The following is a 21,027-nucleotide window of genomic DNA, read 5'->3' as shown; positions in this document are numbered from 1 at the left end:
TTGGATTGCAGGAACCGTGGAAGAATGAAAATCGGCCTAATCCTGAAATTTTCAAAGAATTTTATAGTTTGTGTACCACAATTGGGATCTCTTTTTATTGAGATAGGGAATATATATGCATGTCATTTTGACATTTCCTGCATTCCTCTTTCAAAAGAAATAGGAAGCAAAATGATTAATGGAGAGTTCCAAGTTTCAGTCTTGCTAGGTAGAAGAGCTTTCTTTTACAATGTCCTAATAATGCTAGCCAGGACTGAGCTTTTAACTGACTGACTTTTAAATTTTGCAAGCCTCTATCTTAACATACATTATTCTTTTTTCCTTTTTCTTTTTCCTTCACAAGTATCTTCTGTTATGTCTCTGAAATGTGTATGCTCATAGGAGCCAGCTCTGTCGGAGCTTGAGCACCCCCCAATATTGAACAAACTTCTTGGCTTTGTCCAGGGAGAAGTCAATTCCATTGGATTTTAGCATCCCCAATAATTTTTAAAAGTTGGCTCCTATGTGTGTGCTTGACCCTGGGATGGAGCTATGACATTGAACTGTTGCTATATGGATTCCTCACTTTCCTTTTATGTTCCTGTGTTTAGGATTCCTCTTCTAAACTGGAAAAGAAAACATCACTACCCCTCATTCACTCGGGTTGTGTTAGTTCTTTGGCATCAGAGCAACAAAGTGCTGGTTGTATCCCTGGTACTACTGTCAGAGAACCCCAGTTGCTTAACACTGTACACTCTTCTGGTAGCATTCTCACTCCTACTGTCTACAACAGAGATGATTCACTGGATGAGGATCTGATTCATAACCCACCTTCACTAGAAACTGTGTCACAAGAGCTAGCCGCTTTCAGCAGCAAGGAGGGGGGGAGCCCCGATTTCAGTCCAGCAGTAATGCCAAAAGCCCCTTCAGAGAAGATGCCTAGCCTGACAACACTGGAGGAGAAGACTGCCCCAAAGCCCAGCCCAGCAACTCCAGTACCTTCACCCAATGGATCTCTACATACATCAATTAGTTTTCTGACTGAGCAGGCGCTAGCACTAGGTCAGGTTTCTCAGGAGAAGCAGCTAGAAAATTCAAATTATAAAGGGGTCTCTGGCCAGATTCCTGTTAGCAAGACACCACCTGAAACCAGTCCAGGTAAACAGAGTCTTCAGAAGATCACTCTTCAAGGATCAACCCCATTGCCTGCAACTCTGTCTGTGAAGCTTTATCACTTGAGCACCCAGCAGCAGAAAAATTTCTCTTCTAATCAACTTAACCATAGCAAACTGCAAAATCCCAAGATAGCCATATCTCCCTTGCCACAGCGTTCACAGCAGGTGAAATCTCCCCCAAAGACCCAGAGCTTTCCCTCAGTAGTAACATCTTTAATCCCATCCTGTGGGGGAGGTGCACAGACTCATAGCAACTCCCACAAAAGTCCCAGCTTCTCCACAAGTTCCAACAACTATCATGGTAAGCAATCTGTCAATTCCAGCTCAGGACAGTCCTACAAGGCTCCCTTTCAATCTGGCACGATTTCCAAGCACAGTGGTCCTTCCAGCAGTTTGACATCTGGAGTTTCCACAGTCCAGACCTCCACATCTGTAAATTCAGGACCTGGTACCCAGTCTCCCTATCCAAGCCAGGCCTTGTGCCATCAGCCCCCTGTTACCACAGTAAAGAAATCCCCAGTCTCTCAGAAACTGACACTAGTAGCTCCCCCAGGTGGAACAAATGGAGATGCTGGTGGAGGAACTCAGGGGGTGGCCAAGCTACTGACCTCTTCCTTGACATCTGCAGTGAACAACACTTCATGCACCACAACTATCTCGGTGAGTATTCCAGTGTGAAAGTAGTTCAGTTTGATGGGACTGGTGTCTAGCAATGCCAGTTCTGTTACATATACATAGGTGATCAATGCCAGTTCTGTTACATATACATTAGGTGATCAATCCTTGCTTGTGAACCACTTGCAGAAGGGTGTCAATCGTAACTTTCAGCTCCTCCTCCTTTATCAGTGGAGTATAGCTCCCTCTTCAGTTTTTCTTTTTGCAGGCGAACCTAGAAGAGGTGTTCTGATCAGATCTGTTCGTTTTTGGGGGTTTGTTTGTTTTTTAATTTTGTTTCTATTTACTCTGTTTTCGGGAGGCTTTGGTGCCAGAGGACCATATATTTGTGGCTACTCTGCCTGGGAGAGAATGCAGACTCTAATGGTGGACTGCAGCATGCAGGGCAACCCACAATTGTACCTGATGAGCCAGCCTGCATTGTGTTACTTCAAAGCTCAGAGTCCATTCCCCTGGTGGCCTGCATGCTTCTGATTTATTAGAGGCTTAAGCACAGGCTGTGGGGCCCCTTTGTGAATCCCTTTGGGTTTCAGAGAGCCAGCTGCATTTTATTCCCCCCCCCCCCTATTGGCTACGAGATTTGTGGGTTTTGAGCCTTCAGCTGGTTCCTGTCTGACTGGCAGCCTGAGGATTTCCTGGTCTAGACTGTACCACAAGAATTCAGGTTTTAAGTTTTTTATTGATTTTTTCATATAGCAACAAGTGTTATAAATTTTCCATACAATTTATCTTAACAATACACTTGATATTTCTATAATGTATTTTATATAAACCATATTTTATATTATTCTTATTATGAGTTTACATAGCATATAAATTGTAATGATTTTATCAATTATTTAATTATGAACCCTTTTCCCTCCCTTTATTACGTTAGTTTCACACAAGACTATCATCTAGTATGATAAATTATTTATAATTTATGATAAAGAGAATAAAAACCTTACCCCTTCCCACCCTCCCTCCTTTAACCATTATCTTATTATGGGAAAAAATTAAAATCAGTCATTGCAAAAATCTGTTAATGGTCCCCAAATTCTCTTGAACTTATCCATATATCCTTTTTGTGTTGCAAATGTACGCTCCATCTTTTGTTTGTAAATCTTTATTCATTTTCTTATGTTACAACAAGTGTTTCAAATAAATTCATTAGAAACTTGAATATACACACTTGATTAACTTACGGATTAATAACAATTTTAACATTTCTTTAGAAAATCAATATTAAATATAGTTATAATAATATGCAAGAAATATAAATTTATATAATTATTATTAAATATAATAATCCCCACCCCTCCCTCCCTCCCATCCAATCAATAATACATAAAATCAGCTTTATTGAGAAAAAATTCATTCAAATATTGATATAGTATGTAGTAACCAGAAATAAAATCCCACCCCATTTCCTTTTTATCAAATATCTTATCTTGGGAAAAGTTAATTATTCATTACAAAAATTTGTTAACGGTCCCCAGATTTTTTGAAATTTGCTTATATAGCCTTTTTGTGTTGCAATGGTGAGCTCCATTTTGTAAATATGGCATACAGTATTCCACCAGAAAATGTAGTTTAATCTGTCATGTTTTTTCCAATTGAATGTGATTTGTTGTATTGCTATTCCAGTTAAAATAAATAGAAGTTTGTTATTACTTGATGATATTTGACTTCTTGCTCTCATAGTTGTTCCAAATAATATAGTATCATATGTCAAGGCTACCGGATTTTCTAACATCCTATTAATTTGGGGCCAAATTGATTTCCAGAATGATAAGATAAATGGACAGAAGAATAAAAGATGGTCTAATGTCCCAATTTCAACGTGACAATGCCAGCATCTATTAGATCTAGAGCTATCTATTTTTTGTAAACGAACAGGGGTCCAAAAAGCTCTATGTAAAAGAAAAAACCAAGTTTGTCTCATAGATGCTGACATCGTACACTTTAAGCTCCAAGACCAAAGTCGTGGCCATTGAGATGCATTAATTTGATGTTTTATCTCAATGCTCCAAATGTCTCTAAGACTATTTTTTGGTTTTTTATTTATATATTCAGATATTAATTTATACCACTGTGCAGCTTCATGACCTGTTGAATTAATCTGGAAACACATGAATTCTAAACTATGATAATTAGAAAGATTTTTCCATTCAGGGAACCCTACCTGAATGGAATGCTTCAATTGCAGCCATCTAAAATATTGTGTTTTATTAAGATCAAATTTATGTTGCAATTGTGAAAATTCCAGCATCTTACCATTTTTTATTATATCATCTAAAATTCGAATACCTGCTATAATCCAGTCTTTCCAGATTTCTTTGAAACCGCCAATCTTGATCTTGGGGTTTAACCAAATCGTTTGAGTTGTTGATTTACTAATTGGAATAGGAGTTAGATTGCTGATATATCTTAAAGTTTTCCAGGTATCCATAAATATTTTATGTTCTTTGTATAGCCTTGGCATTTTGATACTAACTACATGACTAAGGCGTAAAGGAAACATGAGTCTCCATTCTAGCCAGAACCAATCTGGAATATTATCAGTGGGCTCTGGGAGGATCCAATACATACCTTGATGTAAAATATAGGCTTGATGATACCTATAAAAGTTGGGAAAATTTACCCCCCCCCCCCTCCGTAATCGGTTTTTGCAATGACCCTAAAGCAATTCTGGGATTTTTCCCAAGCCAAATAAATCTTGTCAATATCTTATTGCTCCATCTTATATATATGGCAAACTGAGTTCCACCAAAAATTATAGTTTAATCTGTCACAATTTTTCCAATTATGTGTAATTTGTTGTACTGCTACTCCAGTCAATATAAATAAAAGTTTATTGTTATTTGACGAAATTTGACTTCGAGCTCTCATTGCAGTACCACAAGAATTCAAGCAAAAAGTTTTCTATACTTCAGTCAGGCTGAAACAAAGCTGACACAGGTAGGCAGCAGCAGCACTGTGAGTACAGCCCATTATTCCCTACAAAAAAAATTGTAGGGGGGTTCTGAAAAAGTTGAATTTAAGGGTTTCTGGGGCCACAGATAGGGTCCCCCACCTCCACAATCAATTTCCCTGAGTTTTTTTTTCTTTTAACTTTCAGGAAAGCCCCCAGAGTCCACTTTTAATGCGATTTTGCTGGCGGCTGCCATCTTGGATTTTAAATTATCTTTTTTTTCTAAAGCCTATTTACCTCAAAACCCCTTGATTTGTCTCAAAATTGACTGGGATGGGTTTGAGCTGTTCTGCCCCTATATCTTGTCAGTTTTGGACATTCCTCAGCTGATCATCCAGCACAAGTACTGTGTGCACATGCATGGGAGGGGCTGGAACCTTGGGATTAGCCGCCTCCTGAGTCTTCTAGGGCTGGGGAACCGTGGGTTGAAGAGGGGGCTGTGTGGTAGGGAGAAAATCCCTTCCAGAGTCCTCAAATAGTGAAGGTGTGAAACTGCAGAGCCTAAGAGAAGCCAATTTGAGGTCCAGCAGCGGTCCTTGGGGCCTCCTGCTCAAGGATTTACTCCAGAATTTCTGAATCTTCTGTGGAAAGCTTTCTGACCAGCCCAGGATGCACTGCACTGCCTGGCATTGGCCCAGAGGAGACATGCCTCCTCCAGAGGTCTCTCCACCACAGAGGAAACTAATTCCCAGCCTGTGTGACTAGGTGGAGAAGGACTGGAAGGATTGGAGATCAGTCTCCATGTCTTTACTGTCCCAGGGCTCAGCTTCCTTCCTGTTTAAGTCAGCTACCGTATCACATGTCATTATGGATGCACTCGAGGAGTTGAAGTTGGAGCCTCAGCAGCCTTCCACCTCATGGTGCATAGTCACAAGCAGAACAAATTTTTTCCCTCGCATCTAGACATCTTGCTGATCACAGAGCAATGGGAGACTCGGAAGGCTCCCTGAAGGTGGGAAAATGTATATCCAAACCTTACCCTGTGTTCTGGAATTTCAGCAGCTGTTTAGTTACCTAAAGGTGGATTCTACTGTGGCTCAAGTAACTAAATGTACCTCCCTCCATAGAGAGGGGAGGAGTGATGTTAAAAAGATGTGCAAGATCGCAATGTGCACATTGCTCTTAAGAGGCAATTTGAAGCATTACCTTAGGGGATCAAAGCTGCAACGAGCCTTATTCTTGGCACGTGCTTACCACACCAGGTTAAGGCAAAGTCTGGCTGAGGAGGAAGATGTTTGTCCCCAGCTGGTGCTGGAGGGAGTAGATTATGTGGCAGACACTTTTTGACTAATAAATTAGGGAAACATTTATCTTCGATTTGGTGATATAAATCATGTATTTTGTTACTTTGTCACCATTTCTTATTTAAACTTCAATGAATATTTCATATAAATATCTCTAAATTTATATGTGAATTTTCGTGAAGTGCTCAGACCCTTGGCAACCAGTGCTGTGTTTTATCACTAAGCACTATTAGTTGAGGGTCTGAGCACTTCACGAAAATTTACATCTAATTTAGAGATATTTATATGAAATATTCATTGAAGTTTAAATAAGAAATGGTGACAAAGTAACAAAACAAAAGACACTATATGACATCATTAGAGTCATGAGCAGGGTGTCGGCATATGCTGCTGCTGCATGCTCTAGATCAGACAATGGACGGGTGATTCAGCTTCCAAAGTCACCTTAAGCAGATTGCCCTTCAAGGGGCAAATGCGATTTGGTAAGGGCCTTGATGACCTTATGGCCAGCGTGGCAAATCACCACCCCAAATCTCTGCCTGATTGCAGACCCACTGTAGGAGGCAGAGACAATTTTCATCCCCCATGACATTCCTTCTGCTCGGAGATCTTATCTGGGGTCTATACAGCTCATTCAACCAGAAGTGTGGCATCTGCATGTATATTATGTATGTTAACCTGTGACCTGTTTTGAGCTCGTTGAGGAGAATGGGATAGAAAATGAATTAAATAAATGGGTGGAGTCCTGGCCAGTTCCACCCGAAGAGATCTGTACAGCTGCTACTTGGTCTACTCTCCATACATTACATTACATTACATTAGGGATTTCTATTCCGCCATAACCTTGCAGTTCAAGGTGGATTACAAAAGAATTATCCAAGATGTATTACAACAAGAACTTACAAAAAAAAAAAAATTGGTTATTTTCAAAAAGAGTAAGAAATGGGTAAGGTTATTTGTTTGAGGTAGTTGGCTTTAATGAGAGGTGGAGTTTGAGACTTGCGGTATTTCTTTTTCAGAGTTTTTTTGAAGAGTATGGTCTTTTATTTATTTTCTAAAAGTCTTGTAGTCGAGGGATGCCGTCAGTAGATTGGCGATTTGGTTGTCTAGTTTGGCTGTTTGAGTGGCCAGGAGGCCATCATAGTTTTTTCCGTTTGACCTCCTTAATTGGGGGGTATGAGAATGGGGTGTGAGTTTTCCTATGTCTGGTTGCGGTGTTGTGGATGAGGCGGTTATTCAGGTAGTTTGGACTTTCACCGTATAAAGTCTTAAATAGTAGGCCGTAGAATTTAAATTGTATTCTTGCTGGGATCGGAAGCCAGTGCGATTGGAGATATGCTTCTGTAATGTGATCATGTTTCTTTAATGAGTAGATGAGTCTTAGTGCTGTGTTTTGGATAGTTTGTAGTTGTTTTGTTATGGTTGTAGGGCATGGGAGGTAGAGGATATTACAGTAGTCAAGTAGGCCTAGTATTAAGGACTGAACTATGAGCTGGAATTTAGTTTTCTCGAAGAATTTCCGAACTTGTTTCTCATGACTAAGAATGACTTTGTATTGTTTTATTGATTTGCGGTTGCATGGTGCAGCATCTGTCGACAGTTATTCCTAGCAGTTTTAGGGTGGTTTGTATGGGGTAGTTGATTGTGTTGATTTCAGTGTTGGTTATGGTTTGGTATTTTGTTGTTTTCTAGGAGGATGAATTTTGTTTTATCTGGGTTCAATTTCAGTTTGTGATGTTTCATCCAGGTTGCTATTGATTTTAGTGTTTGGTATATATATTATGTTCGTCATGGAGAGTTCAGGTTGATCGAAGGGTATGAGAATGGTAATGTAATCGGGTTATGCCTTGTTTGTCCAGGTGAGAGCTGAGGGAGGTTGTATAGAGATTGAAGAGAGTCGGGGATAGAGGGGATCCTTGGGGAACTCCGCAGAGGTTTGACCAAGGTTCAGATTTTTGTTTGTCTGATTTTACTCTATAGGTTCTTTATTTTAAGGAATCCTTCAAACCATGTGTATACTTTATCTGTGATACCTGTTGTATCCAGGATTTGTAGTAGAATGTTATGGTCCACCAAGTCGAATGCAGCGGTAAGATCTAGTTGTATGAGCATCATTTTTTTTCCTGTGCTGAGATGTCTGGCTGTGTCCAAGAGAGATTCTAGTAGTGTTTCCTTGCTGAAGTTGTTTCTAAAGCCAGATTGTGTGGGATGGAGTTTGTTATGGTTTTCTAGGTAATTGGAGAGGAATTTGGCAACTAGTCCTTCTATTATTTTGACGTAGAGTGGAATAGAGGCAATGGGTCTGTAGTTGGCTGTTTGGTCTATCGGTCCTTTGGGGTCTTTGAGGATCGGGGTGATGATGATTTCGCTGAGGTTGGTAGGATAGTGGCCGTTTATTAGCGAGATTTGTATCCAGTTTAGAAGAAGAGCGCGGAATTTTGTGCAGGATGTTTTTAGGAGATATGGTGGACAGTTGTTGAGGTCACAGGATGCATGGTCACAGGATGCATTCACAAAATTCTACAGAGTGGATGTAGCAGCTCGAGAGGATACCACTTTTGGGTCTTCAGTCTTGCAGGCAGGCTCATCTGTCCCGCCTACACATCTGGCACTGCTTTGGAACATTGCCTAATGTATGGACTCCTGTGTATATGGAACATTGCCTAATGTATGGACTCCTGTGTATATGGAACATTGCCTAATGTATGGACTCCTGTGTATATGGAACAGAATGACAGATTATGTTCTTACCTGGATAATCTTGTTTCTGTTAATATACACAGGAGTCCATACAGACTGTCTTTTGCATTCTGCAATTTGCCTGCTTTCTGCCTCAGACAATTATATGGTCCGGAACTGGAAGTCTTCTTCTGTCAGTTGAATGAACATGTATGATTAACTTAAAATACTGAGCTTTTGAGTTCCTTTTTGTGTTGGTGTCAGTTGCACACAGCAGGTTAGTTCATTGATACACCTATATTGCAAGTTCATGTTAATAATTCTTTTTCATGAGTTAGAGCAGAACAGAAATGTATGTTATTTCCAGGAAAATTCCCTGTACCCTTCCTTCTCTTTTCTATTGTTACAGTGGAGATTGATTGCTTTGGTACAAACTGAAGAGAGAGCTATACACTGTTGGTGAAGGAGGAACTGAAAGATGTGATTGACATTCTGCAAGTGGTTCATGAGCGTAGATTGATCACCTAATGTACGGACTCCTATATACATTAACGGAAACAAGATTATCCAGGTAAGAACCTAATCTTTCACTCTTATCAAGTAGCACTGTCATTCTTCTGCTCTGAAAGACGTATGAGGAGAGACTGGAATCCCTGAATATGTATATCCTAGAGCAGGGGTGTCCAACCTTTTGGCTTCCCTGGGCCGCATTGGCCGAAAAAATTTTTTCTGGGGTCGCGCAAACGCTGCTGCAAGACAGAGAAGGGAGCCAGCAAGACGGTAGACACCCGGGGGCAGCAGAGGAAAACACTGCATCGCCCTTGACCGGGGTCGCACAAAATACTTCACGGGGCCGCAGGTTGGATACCCCTGCCCTAGAGGAAAGAAGGGACAGGGGAGATATGATTCAGACATTCAAATACTTGAAAGGTATTAATGTAGAACAAAATCTATTCCAGAGAAAGGAAAATGGTAAAAAACCAGAGAGCATAATTTGAGGTTGAGGGGTGGTAGATTCAAGAGTAATATTAGGAAATTCTTCTTTACGGAGAGGGCGGTTGATGCATGGAATGCTCTCGAGGGTGGTGGTGGAGAAGAAAACGGTGATAGAGTTCAAACTAACATGGGATGAACACAGAGGATCTCTAATTAGAAAATAATGGGTATACATTGAAGCAACTAAAGCCAGTACTTGGCAGGCTTGCATGGCCTGTATCCCGTATATGGACTATTCAGTTGAGTATAGGCTGGGGAGGATTTCAATGGCTGGGATGTTAAGATGGGCTGGAGTGAGCTTTGATGGAGACTCTAGTAAATGGAACCTAAGCAATATCTAAGCAAAAAAGACCATTTAAACTAAATTAATTTATGGAGCATGTATGGTTGGGCAGACTGGATGGACCACTCGGGTCTTTATCTACCCTCATTTACTATGTTACTATAATGGGTGTGTTCCATGATATTAACTCTATGCCCACTACTCTCTCCTTCCCCTGTAAGCATGATTTGGGTACCAACTGACACTGCACCTGTTCTGCTATTTTGAGATGTATTACTGGGTATCACCTCTGGGTATAATTTATGACCAGATAAATCATACTCGTATATGTTAATTCAGAGTTATTGTCCTATAATACTAACTTTCTGAGAGGTCTGTGACTTGTGGATGTTACGTATCTAGATAACGACATCCATATGATACTCAGGATGATCAATTCTCACCTGTGTGTATGACTCATAAGTGATTTGAAATCGGTTAACCCTGCAACTGTGCTCAACAAGAAGGTACTTTATCAATACTATTTTCTAATGTGTGACTATTGTCTTTTTTTTTTTTTCCAAGGCTGTTAAAGGTAACAGTGGAGTAGGATTGCTTACCACCTCGCCTTCCTTAAGTGTCTTGTCTTCTTCCTATAAATCAACTGTTGCCAAGCTGCCAGGACCCCTGAATTCATCTCCAATCAACTTTTTGTCTCACATTCATCCTATGCGCTCCTTCCCCCTGCATGTTCTCTCGTTCAGCTCGGACACTTCGCCCAAAGCAAACGTGTCCAAAGATGCCATAGTCACAGGACCTGCACCAGGAACATTCCACCATGGGCTCTCCCATAGTAAGTTGCTACTCTTCTTTCAGCCTTTGCAAGTGCAGGTGCCAAATTATGTTGCATGTTGAAACAGAAGCTGCTTAGAATGAACTTTTCTTTTTGAATCTTTTTTTTCTTCCCAGTGTTGATAGGAAATCGGAGCTATCTGCTGTTCTGTAGTGAGCTGTATCTAGTGAGCATTTTCTTGGGACCCTCTCCCTCCCCCCTTAAACTTCTTCTTATTCTGTTTTGTTTTTAAGGTCTTTAAGTTTACTTACATTATAGTCCTTTTATTTATTGCCATGTCTGCAAAGTAATATGCTATACCACTGATATTCACTCTTTCTAGAAAGCGGGCATTCTCTTCTCTTTCTCTTCCTGTTTATTTGCTCTATCTGACATCTACTTTCCCTACCTTTTTGTGTAGTCTTGGATCTTTTTTCCTCCTTTTCTTCCAGTCAGGTGTAACTTCTTTCACAGTACTTTCACTTCTTTGGGGATGGTACTTAATCCTGGGAGATATGATTTGTCTTGCTTGCTGTGTTCATTTTTTATTTTGTTCAGCTGACACTCATGCTCTTCCTAGTCTTCACTTCACAAGCTGACATTCCTGATTCTACAAATTCCCCCCCTCATTCACAGCAGGGTCTTGGATGTCTTACCTGCTGACTTTCTGGCCTGAACAACATTCTAGATTTTTGTCCTAAGGTCTATGAGAATGGCCACCCGGATGGTCTCGGGACTCAAGGATCTCCCGTACGTGGAACAGCTGGATAAGTTGCAGCTGTACTCGCTCGAGGAACGCAGAGAGAGGGGTGACATGATCGAGACATTCAAGTATCTCACGGGCCGCATCGAGGTGGAAGAAGATATCTTCTTTTTCAAGGGACCCGCGGCAACAAGGGGGCATCTGTGGAAAATCAGGGGCGGGAAACTGCACGGGAACACCAGGAAATTCTTTTTCACTGAAAGGGTGGTTGATCGCTGGAATAGTCTTCCACTTCAGGTTATTGAGGCCAGCAGAGTGCCTGATTTTAAGGCCAAATGGGATAGACACGTGGGATCTATTCACAGAGAAAGGTAGGGGAGGGTCATTGGGGTGGGCAGACTAGATGGGCCGTGGCCCTTATCTGCCGTCTATTTCTATGTTTCTGTGTTCCTTATTCACAGCTTTTATTTTGAATTTAGTCCCTACCTTTTCAATAGTACCGTATTTTCGCGCAAATAACGCGCACCCGTATAAAACGCGCACACGGGTATAGCGCGCAGAAATCACGATGATATGTACAAAAACTTTGGTATACCGCGCTCACGGGTATACCGCGCATGCTGCCCGACGCTCCTTTCGCCCGCCCTGACTTTCCGACTCTCCGTTCACCCCCCCCTGACTTCCGTGCACTGTCCCCCCTTGAAGGTCTGTCCCCATCCTGAAAGCCTGATGCCCCCCCCCGACGTCCGATACATCCCTCCCCCCGAAGGACCGCCGACTCCCCAACAATATCGGGCCAGGAGGGAGCCCAAATCCTCCTGGCCACGGCGACCCCCTAACCCCACCCCGCACTACATTACGGGCAGGAGGGATCCCAGGCCCTCCTGCCCTCGACGCAAACCCCCCCTCCCCCCAACGACCGCCCCCCCCAAGAACCTCCGACCACCCCCCCAGCCGACCCGCGACCCCTCTGGCGACCCCCACGACCCCCCCACCCCCCTTCCCCGTACCTTTGGTAGTTGGGCCAGAAGGGAGCCCAAACCCTCCTGGCCACGGCGACCCCCTAACCCCACCCCGCACTACATTACGGGCAGGAGGGATCCCAGGCCCTCCTGCCCTCGACGCAAACCCCCCTCCCCCCAACGACCGCCCCCCCCAAGAACCTCCGACCACCCCCCCAGCCGACCCGCGACCCCCACGACCCCCCCACCCCCCTTCCCCGTACCTTTGGTAGTTGGGCCAGAAGGGAGCCCAAACCCTCCTGGCCACGGCGACCCCCTAACCCCACCCCGCACTACATTACGGGCAGGAGGGATCCCAGGCCCTCCCGCCCTCGACGCAAACCCCCCTCCCCCCCAACGACCGCCCCCCCCAAGAACCTCCGACCACTCCCCCAGCCGACCCGCGACCCCCCTGGCGACCTCCACGACCCCCCCACCCCCCTTCCCCGTACCTTTGGTAGTTGGCCGGACAGACGGGAGCCAAACCCGCCTGTCCGGCAGGCAGCCAACGAAGGAATGAGTCCGGATTGGCCCATCCATCCTAAAGCTCCGCCTACTGGTGGGGCCTAAGGCGCGTGGGCCAATCAGAATAGGCCCTGGAGCCTTAGGTCCCACCTGGGGGCGCGGCCTGAGGCACATGGTCGGGTTGGGCCCATGTGCCTCAGGCCGCGCCCCCAGGTGGGACCTAAGGCTCCAGGGCCTATTCTGATTGGCCCACGCGCCTTAGGCCCCACCAGTAGGCGGAGCTTTAGGATGGATGGGCCAATCCGGCCTCATTCCTTCGTTGGCTGCCTGCCGGACAGGCGGGTTTGGCTCCCGTCTGTCCGGCCAACTACCAAAGGTACGGGGAAGGGGGTGGGGGGTCGTGGGGGTCGCCAGGGGGGTCGCGGGTCGGCTGGGGGGGCGGTCGGAGGTTCTTGGGGGGGGCGGTGGTTGGGGGGGGGGGGGGTTTGCGTCGAGGGCAGGAGGGCCTGGGATCCCTCCTGCCCGTAATGTAGTGCGGGGTGGGGTTAGGGGGTCGCCGTGGCCAGGAGGGTTTGGGCTCCCTTCTGGCCCGATATTGTCGGGAAGTCGGCGGTCCTTCGGGGTGGGGGTGCGAGTGGTCCTGCCGGGGGGGGGGGGATGTATCGGACGTCGGGGAGTCGGCCGTGCAAGAGGGCTTGGGCTCCCTCTTGCTCCGATCGTGGATGCGGGTGCGGGTGGGAGCGCGTGCGAGCGGTCGTTCGGGGTGGGGGTGCGAGCGGTCCTGCTGGGGGGGGTGAATCGGGCGTCATTCGGGGTGGGGGTGCGAGCGGTCCTGCTGGGGGGGGTGAATTGGGCGTCGGGCGGGGTGGGAACTATGTTTTAAAACTTTTGTATACCGCGCTCACGCATATAACGCGCGAGGGGTATGCGCGGTAGGTAAAAACGCGTATAACGCGCGCGTTATATGCGTGAAAATACGGTAACTCAAGGAAAGTTACAGGAAGATCTCTCAAAACTAGAAACAGCAAGCAGACGCTCATATAGACACTTTATCCCTCGCCTGTGGAACCAACTACCTACTCGGATCAGGTCACTGGACTCACTAATGGTCTTTCAGAGAGCAACAAAGACCTTCCTTTTTACCAAAGATACTGGCTTCTTGTAAACTGACCCCTTTGAAAGCTTCTATCTGCATCCTCTTGCCCCTAAATAATTAGGAAACTGTCTCCTTGTATGCTTCTATCAGTATCCCCTCTTCCTTTTTTATTACTTTTGCCCTCTGTTGACCCTGTCTTTAACTTCATGTCCTCCTACACTGTGAATGTCCTTTTGTAACCCATTCTGACCGTTGGGAGGACGGGATAGAACTCTAAATAAATAAATGTTCTCAAACATAGAGCGAGAATTCCCCAGCCTGCACTGGGCCTCATATTTGGTGTGTGTTTGACATTTCCTTGTCCATGTCTTAAGATGCTTTATTCTGTACACAGGCTCTTAAAGGTTCATCAAATACTACAGTTTTGGGGGAGGGAAGGGAGACTTTATGAGAATTTTGGAAAGTAACTCCTGTGCTGTCTTAAATTATTCTATTCTTATTTAGCCCAACAATCTATCTAGATATATAAAATCGGAGGTATGTATGTGTGTATGTGTGTGTATGTGCCGCGATCACGCAAAAACGGCTTGACCGATTTGAACGAAACTTGGTATGCAGATCCCTCACTACCTGGGGTGATATGTTCTGGGGGTCTCGCGGCCCACCTGAACACGTGGGCGGAGCTACAAACAGAAAATCAGATTTCACCCATTCAAGTCAATGGAAAAAATGTAAAAAGCTGTGGGATCTCCAGTTATTTTACTTAGCAACCTTGACCCACCAAAACTTTGCAATGGCACAAGGCTTTGTGTAAAGAGGTTACTGGCCAATGTAATTGAAGCGACTATCTTAACCGGAAAGGGACAGGGTGAAACCATATTTATCCCGCGGATACCACTTATTCCAACAGATCTTCCTTTTCAGTTTAAGAGATTGCAAATTCCAGTGAGACTTGCATTCTCTATCACAATCAACAAATCACAAGGACAGACTGTGGAGTGGATTTAAGATCCCCCTGTTTTTCCCATGGACAACTCTATGTTGCTTGCTCAAGGGTGGGTTCACCCAATAATGTATATGTTCTTGCTCCTGGAGGTGAAACTAAAAATGTTGTTTATAATCAAGTTTTGTGTTAGTTGTATTGTATTCATTTTGTCAAATATTTCACATTATAATTTGAATATTGTACTTTTTATAAAGCTGTAAAAAAATAATTTAATTCACCACTATAAAGTATCTTTATTTGAATCCATTTACAGTGTTATTGCTATAATTAAATACCCGTGCAACGCCGGGGCATCAGCTAGTTTATTATATTTACAAGGAGGAGGAGTGGATAGAGTTAAACCATAAGATTCACGAGAGGTCCATTCCTTTTATTCTTTAGACTCTGGGACTTTGAATGAGTCACTGTATGTTCATGCGCCTTTATTTGCTTAACTGTAGTTGAGTAATGAAAATATTTATTCTTCCCCTTCTCATCTTTTTGGAATATACTGCCGTATGTAGTTCATTGCCTAAAAAGTGCTGCAAAGTCACATATACCTACAAAGTGCTTTGTAAAGAAAGGCACAACATAAACAGAAAGAATATTCTATTCTTATAATCTTCTCTTTTCTTAGTTTGTATAGCTTTTTTTAAGGGAAAAAACTGCTTTTTTAAAAAAAAAAAACCCAAAACTGAACAGTGTCTGAACAAATGGTTGTTTGGGGGTTTTTTTTAACAGTAGTTAAGTACAAATAAGCAGATGAGGTGAATTAATACGCCTACTACCTAACTGTCACTGTGCACATCCTTCCAGCGAGTCTGGTAATATTCCACCTGTTTGAATTATTCTTAGTCTATTACTGCTTTTTATAGAATACATATTCTCTTTGTGTGTGTTTATTGCCTTTCTTGCTTAATTTGGAGTTCCTTTCCACCTTATATCATTTACCCCCACCCCTTACAAAGCCACGCTAGCAGCTGCCACTACAGTAACTGCCCATGCAGATTTAAAGGGTTTTGGGGCTTTTACCGTGTGGCTTTGTAAAAAGGGTTGGGGTTAGTTTTTCATTCTTATGTTTTTAAAATAAATTTTAATGAACGAACATCCATAAATGAATTGACACAGAACAGTTGTCGATTGTTCATTTCCATATCAAACAGTCCCCCACCCTCCCCTTCAATAGGGGATCCCACCCACCCCTTCCCACCTCCCCTGTCCCTTACAGTGACAAGGAAATAATTCCCCCTAAACTTTGCACTTAAATGATTAATAGAAAAATCCAATGACGTTTTGTCTTATAGCTGTTGAAAAACCATGGAAACTTGAGTAGAATTTATAGTTCCTTCTCCCCACCCTGCCCCCATCCCCACCCCTCCTAATCTTCTACAGGAGGTACCAGACTCTTTCTTGTTGTAAAGAGTTCAAAATAAGACTACGGCCCCGTGTTATATGCTGTGTATAATTTCCCCAAAGCTTCAAAAACTTTTGTTTACGCTTTGTGGGAGTGTTTAGTTTCCTGTGCTTCCCATACCAGAAATTGGTATACCTGATTTCTCCATTGCCAATATTCTGGAGCTGCATTTCCCACCCATGACTGCAGAGCGCATTTCAACGCCAACAGAAACATCTTTTTCCTCCACAGGGAGGAAGCTTGACCCAAGATACCAGTGGATTGAGGGAGATTCAATAGAAATTGTTCTGGTGTATTTTGAATCATTCTTTCCAGGCTAGACAAATAATGACTGCATGCCCGAAATGTTGTACAGATGGACATTGCCAAAAAAAACATGATAAAAGGTATTATCTGTGTTCTGACATTTTGCACATAGGGAAGAGGGAATTCTTCCTGCCTTATAAAGTTGGTGCTGAGAAAGATGTGCTCTCAGGTAGACTCAATAAGTTTTCTCCCTAAGATCCACACTAGTGGTTGGCCTAGGATTCTGTTGAATCACTCTAAGCATATCCCAGTTATCAAAGCCATGTCCCAAGTCTCTTTCCCACCATTTGACCTCTTCCAAGCCTTTACAGGTCTCCAACACCATCAAAGCCTTATATAAACCCGAAACAGAGATTCTATCTTTAGAAATGTCATTATAGAATGTCCTTAATTTGTTTCCCTGATCATGCCTCAAACCCTCAATCTTTGGTGTTTGAATGTAGTGTTACACTTGAAAATAAGTAAATTTTGTTCCCCAGTTATCCTCTACTCACCTACGTATTTCTTAACAATTCAAAAGTGTACCATCTACTGTTAAGTATGTGTTCTAGATTCTGAAAGCCTGCCCCTTCCCATCTCAAAAACTCTGCTTTCTCCATGCCTGGCTGAAACATAAGATTCTCCCGAAGAGGCAGGTTACCCCTCAGTTTCGTAACTATCATCGACCATACTTACCTTAAGGGGTGCATGAGAATATTATAACAGAGATCATAGGCAGAGAAATATTATAACTGAGAAATAGGAATATTATAATAGAGAAATAGGCAAATGCAACAGTGAGAATAAGGAATATGAAACATATAATGCCTTTCACAATCCAGGGGAGTATAAAAAGATTCATCAAAGAGCCATAAGAACATAAGCAATGCCTCCACTGGGTGAGACCTGAGGTCCATCGAGCCCAGCAGTCCGCTCACGTGGCGGCCCAACAGGTCCAGGACCTGTGCAGTAGCCCTCTATCTATACCCCTCTATCCCTTTTTCCAGCAGGAAATTGTCCAATCCTTTCTTGAACTCCAGTACCGTAGTCTGTCTTATTACGTCCTCTGGAAGCGCATTCCAGGTGTCCACCACACGCTGGGTAAAGAAAAACTTCCTAGCATTCGTTCTGAATCTGTCTCCTTCCAACTTTTCCGAATGCCCTCTTGTTCTTTTATGTTTTGAAAGTTTGAAGAATCTGTCCCTCTCTACCCTCTCTATGCCCTTCATGATCTTGTAGGTCTCTATCATGTCTCCTCTGAGTCTCCGTTTTTCCAGGGAGAAGAGCCCCAGTCTCTCCAATCTTTCAGTGTATGAAAGGTTTTCCATGCCCTTAATCATTCATGTCGCTCTCCTCTGGACCCTCTCAAGTATTACCATCTCCTTCTTAAGGTATGGTGACCAATACTGAACACAGTACTCCAGGTGCGGGCGCACCATTGCCCGATACAACGGCAGTTTGACTTCTCTCGTTCTGGTCGTAATACCCTTCTTAATAATACCCAACATTCTGTTTGCCTTCTTCGCATTGTGCTGTTGACTTCGTTGTTGTGTCTACCAGTACACCCAAATCTCTTTCAAGGCTACTTCTCTCTAACACTAATCCCCCCATTTGGTAGCTGAACATCGGGTTCTTTCTCCCTAAATGCATGACCTTGCATTTCCCTACATTGAAGTCCATCTGCCATTTATTCGCCCACTCCTCCAGTTTGCTTAGGTCCCTTTGTAGGTCCTCACACTCTTCCGCATTTCTAACCCTTCTACAGAGTTTAGTGTCCTCCACAAATTTGATAATTTCACACTTCGTCCCCGTTTCAAGGTCATTGATAAATACATTGAACAGCAGCGGTCCGAGTACAGACCCCTGCGGAACTCCGCTCGTGACCTTCCTCCAGTCCGAGTAGTGACCCTTCACTCCAACCCTCTGCCTTCTGCCTGCCACCCAGTGTTTGACCCATCTGTGCACGTCCCCTTCCACCCCGTGGTTCCACAGCTTCCAAAGTAGCCGCTCATGGGGTACTTTGTCAAAGGCCTTTTTGAAGTCGAGGTAAATGATGTCTACGGGTTCCCCTTTGTCCAACTGACTGTTTACCCCCTCAAAGAAGTGCAGTAAGTTTGTTTGGCATGATCTTCCCTTGCAGAAGCCATGTTGGCTCGCTTTCATCAGCCCATTTTTTTCGATGTGCTCACAGATGCTGTCCTTTATCAGTGCTTCTACCATCTTGCCCGCAACCGATGTCAAACTGACCGGCCTATAGTTTCCCGGGTCTCCTCTTGACCCCTTTTTAAAGATAGGTGTAACATTTGCTATCTTTCAGTCCTCTGGGATTTCTCCAGTTTTCAAGGATAGGTTGCAAACTCGTTGGCGTATTCCCGCTATCTCATTTCTTAGCTCTTTTAGTACCCTAGGGTGGATACCGTCCGGGCCTGGTGATTTGTCGCTTTTCAATCTATCTATCTGTTGGAGGACATCCTCATGGCTCACCTCTATTGTTGATGAATGAGAGACTGACTGTAATAGTATTAAATACCAGTGGGGAGAGAGCAAATGACTCCTAAAAACGCTCAGAAAAGTGAAACTCTGAAAGGGAGGTGGATACCTCCCCTTGAGGCAAGAGTTTACCGTCCAATCATTGCATTTGCTTTGTAGAACATCACTTTCTGACCACTGGTAAAAACTAGTATTGTTTAAATAAACTCTGTTAGATTGACTAAAAAGTTCAAAACAATTATGCACAACTCCTGCTTGGAACGATGATACCATTCACTTATCTGTACCAACTTTAAAGTTTGTAGTTGTAAGGGCTCTTGGGGGTCTCAACGCGGCCCCGTTTTGAAAATTCTGCTTCAGGAGACCCAATGCTACAATGCTACACACTGTTAAACGTATCTGTCCAAGAGGTGATCGTTTGTAAAACTTCAAAAATTCCAGTCGTCTGGAATTTTTGAAGTTTTACAAACGATCACCTCTTGGACAGATACGTTTAACAGTGTGTAGCATTGTAGCATTGGGTCTCCTGAAGCAGAATTTTTGAAACGGGGCCGCATTGAGACCCCCAAGAGCCCTTACAACTACAAACTTTAAAGTTGGTACAGATAAGTGAATGGTATCATCGTTCCAAGCAGGAGTTGTGCATAATTGTTTTGAACTTTTTAGTCAATCTAACAGAGTTTATTTAAACAATACTAGTTTTTACCAGTGGTCAGAAAGTGATGTTCTACAAAGCAAATGCAATGATTGGACGGTAAACTCTTGCCTCAAGGGGAGGTATCCACCTCCCTTTCAGAGTTTCACTTTTCTGAGCGTTTTTAGGAGTCATTTGCTCTCTCCCCACTGGTATTTAATACTATTACAGTCTGTCTCTCATTCATCAACATAATTCCTTTTCTGACTGGTATTTATATTGAGTCCCTGTATGCCTTTTTAACAGAGTTTCACCTCTATTGTTGACAGTTTTTCTTCCTGGTCTCCATGGAAGATCACGTCGGGTTCTGGTACACTGGATGAGTCCTCGCTTGTGAAGACTGACGAGAAAAATTTGTTTAACCTGTCGGCTACCTCTTTTTCCTCCTTTATCACTCCCTTTCTGTCTCCATCATCCAAAGGTCCTACTTCCTCCCTCGCCGGTTGCTTCCCTTTAACATATCTGAAGAATGATTTGAAGTTTTTTGCCTCCCTGGCCAGCCTCTCTTCGTATTCTCTTTTCGCTCTCCTAACCACTTGATGACACTCTTTTTGACTTTTCCTGTGTTCTTTCCAGTTCTCCCCAGTTTGGTCCTTTTTCCATTTCCGGAATGATTTTTTCTTGTCTCCTATTGCTTTCTTCACCTCATCGTTTATCCATGCGGGATCTTTTGCTCGGTTTTTTTTGCACCCTTTTCTAAATTTGGGGATGTACATATGTTGTGCTTCTTGCACTGTGCACTTGAATAGAGACCAGGCTTGCTCTACAGTTTCTGTTTTTCTTGAGCTCTTTCTGAGTTTTTTCCTTACCATTGCTCTCATAGCATCATAGTTCCCTTTCTTGAAGTTGAACGTTGTCGCTGTGGTTCTCTTCCCTTTTGCTGTACCTACTTCTAATTTGTACTGGATCATGTTGTGATCGCTGTTTCCCAGTGTTCCTACTATTTCCACTTCCTTTTCTGGTCCCCCTAGTCCGTTGAGGATTAGGTCAAGAGTGGCATTCCCTCTTGTTGGTTCCTTGACAAGCTGATCCATAAAGCAGTCCCTCACAGCCTCTAAGAATTCTGTTTCCTTTGCACAGTTCGAGTTTCCAATACTCC

The 21,027-nt window shown here is 43.5% G+C and overlaps 1 protein-coding gene across 2 annotated transcripts in view; it reads left to right on the top strand.

Annotated features, from left to right (window-relative positions):
• UBN1 (ubinuclein 1) overlaps positions 1-21,027 on the top strand; it is a 94,170-nt gene that overhangs the window by 67,412 nt on the left and 5,731 nt on the right. Inside the window, exons 15-17 of one of the 2 annotated variants that reach the window (XM_033963840.1) lie at positions 591-1,814; positions 10,549-10,816; positions 16,691-16,818. In XM_033963840.1, the coding sequence (XP_033819731.1) occupies positions 591-1,814; positions 10,549-10,816; positions 16,691-16,779 (1,581 nt within the window). In that variant the 3' untranslated portion in view covers positions 16,780-16,818. Of the gene's footprint in view, positions 1-590; positions 1,815-10,548; positions 10,817-16,690; positions 16,819-21,027 lie in introns of those variants that run through there. The other variant, XM_033963841.1, reaches the window with a different exon arrangement.

Source organism: Geotrypetes seraphini, chromosome 11 (genome assembly GCF_902459505.1).
Source record: "Geotrypetes seraphini chromosome 11, aGeoSer1.1, whole genome shotgun sequence".
Classification (NCBI taxonomy): domain Eukaryota; kingdom Metazoa; phylum Chordata; class Amphibia; order Gymnophiona; family Dermophiidae; genus Geotrypetes; species Geotrypetes seraphini.
This window is presented reverse-complemented; position numbering and strand designations above follow the sequence as displayed.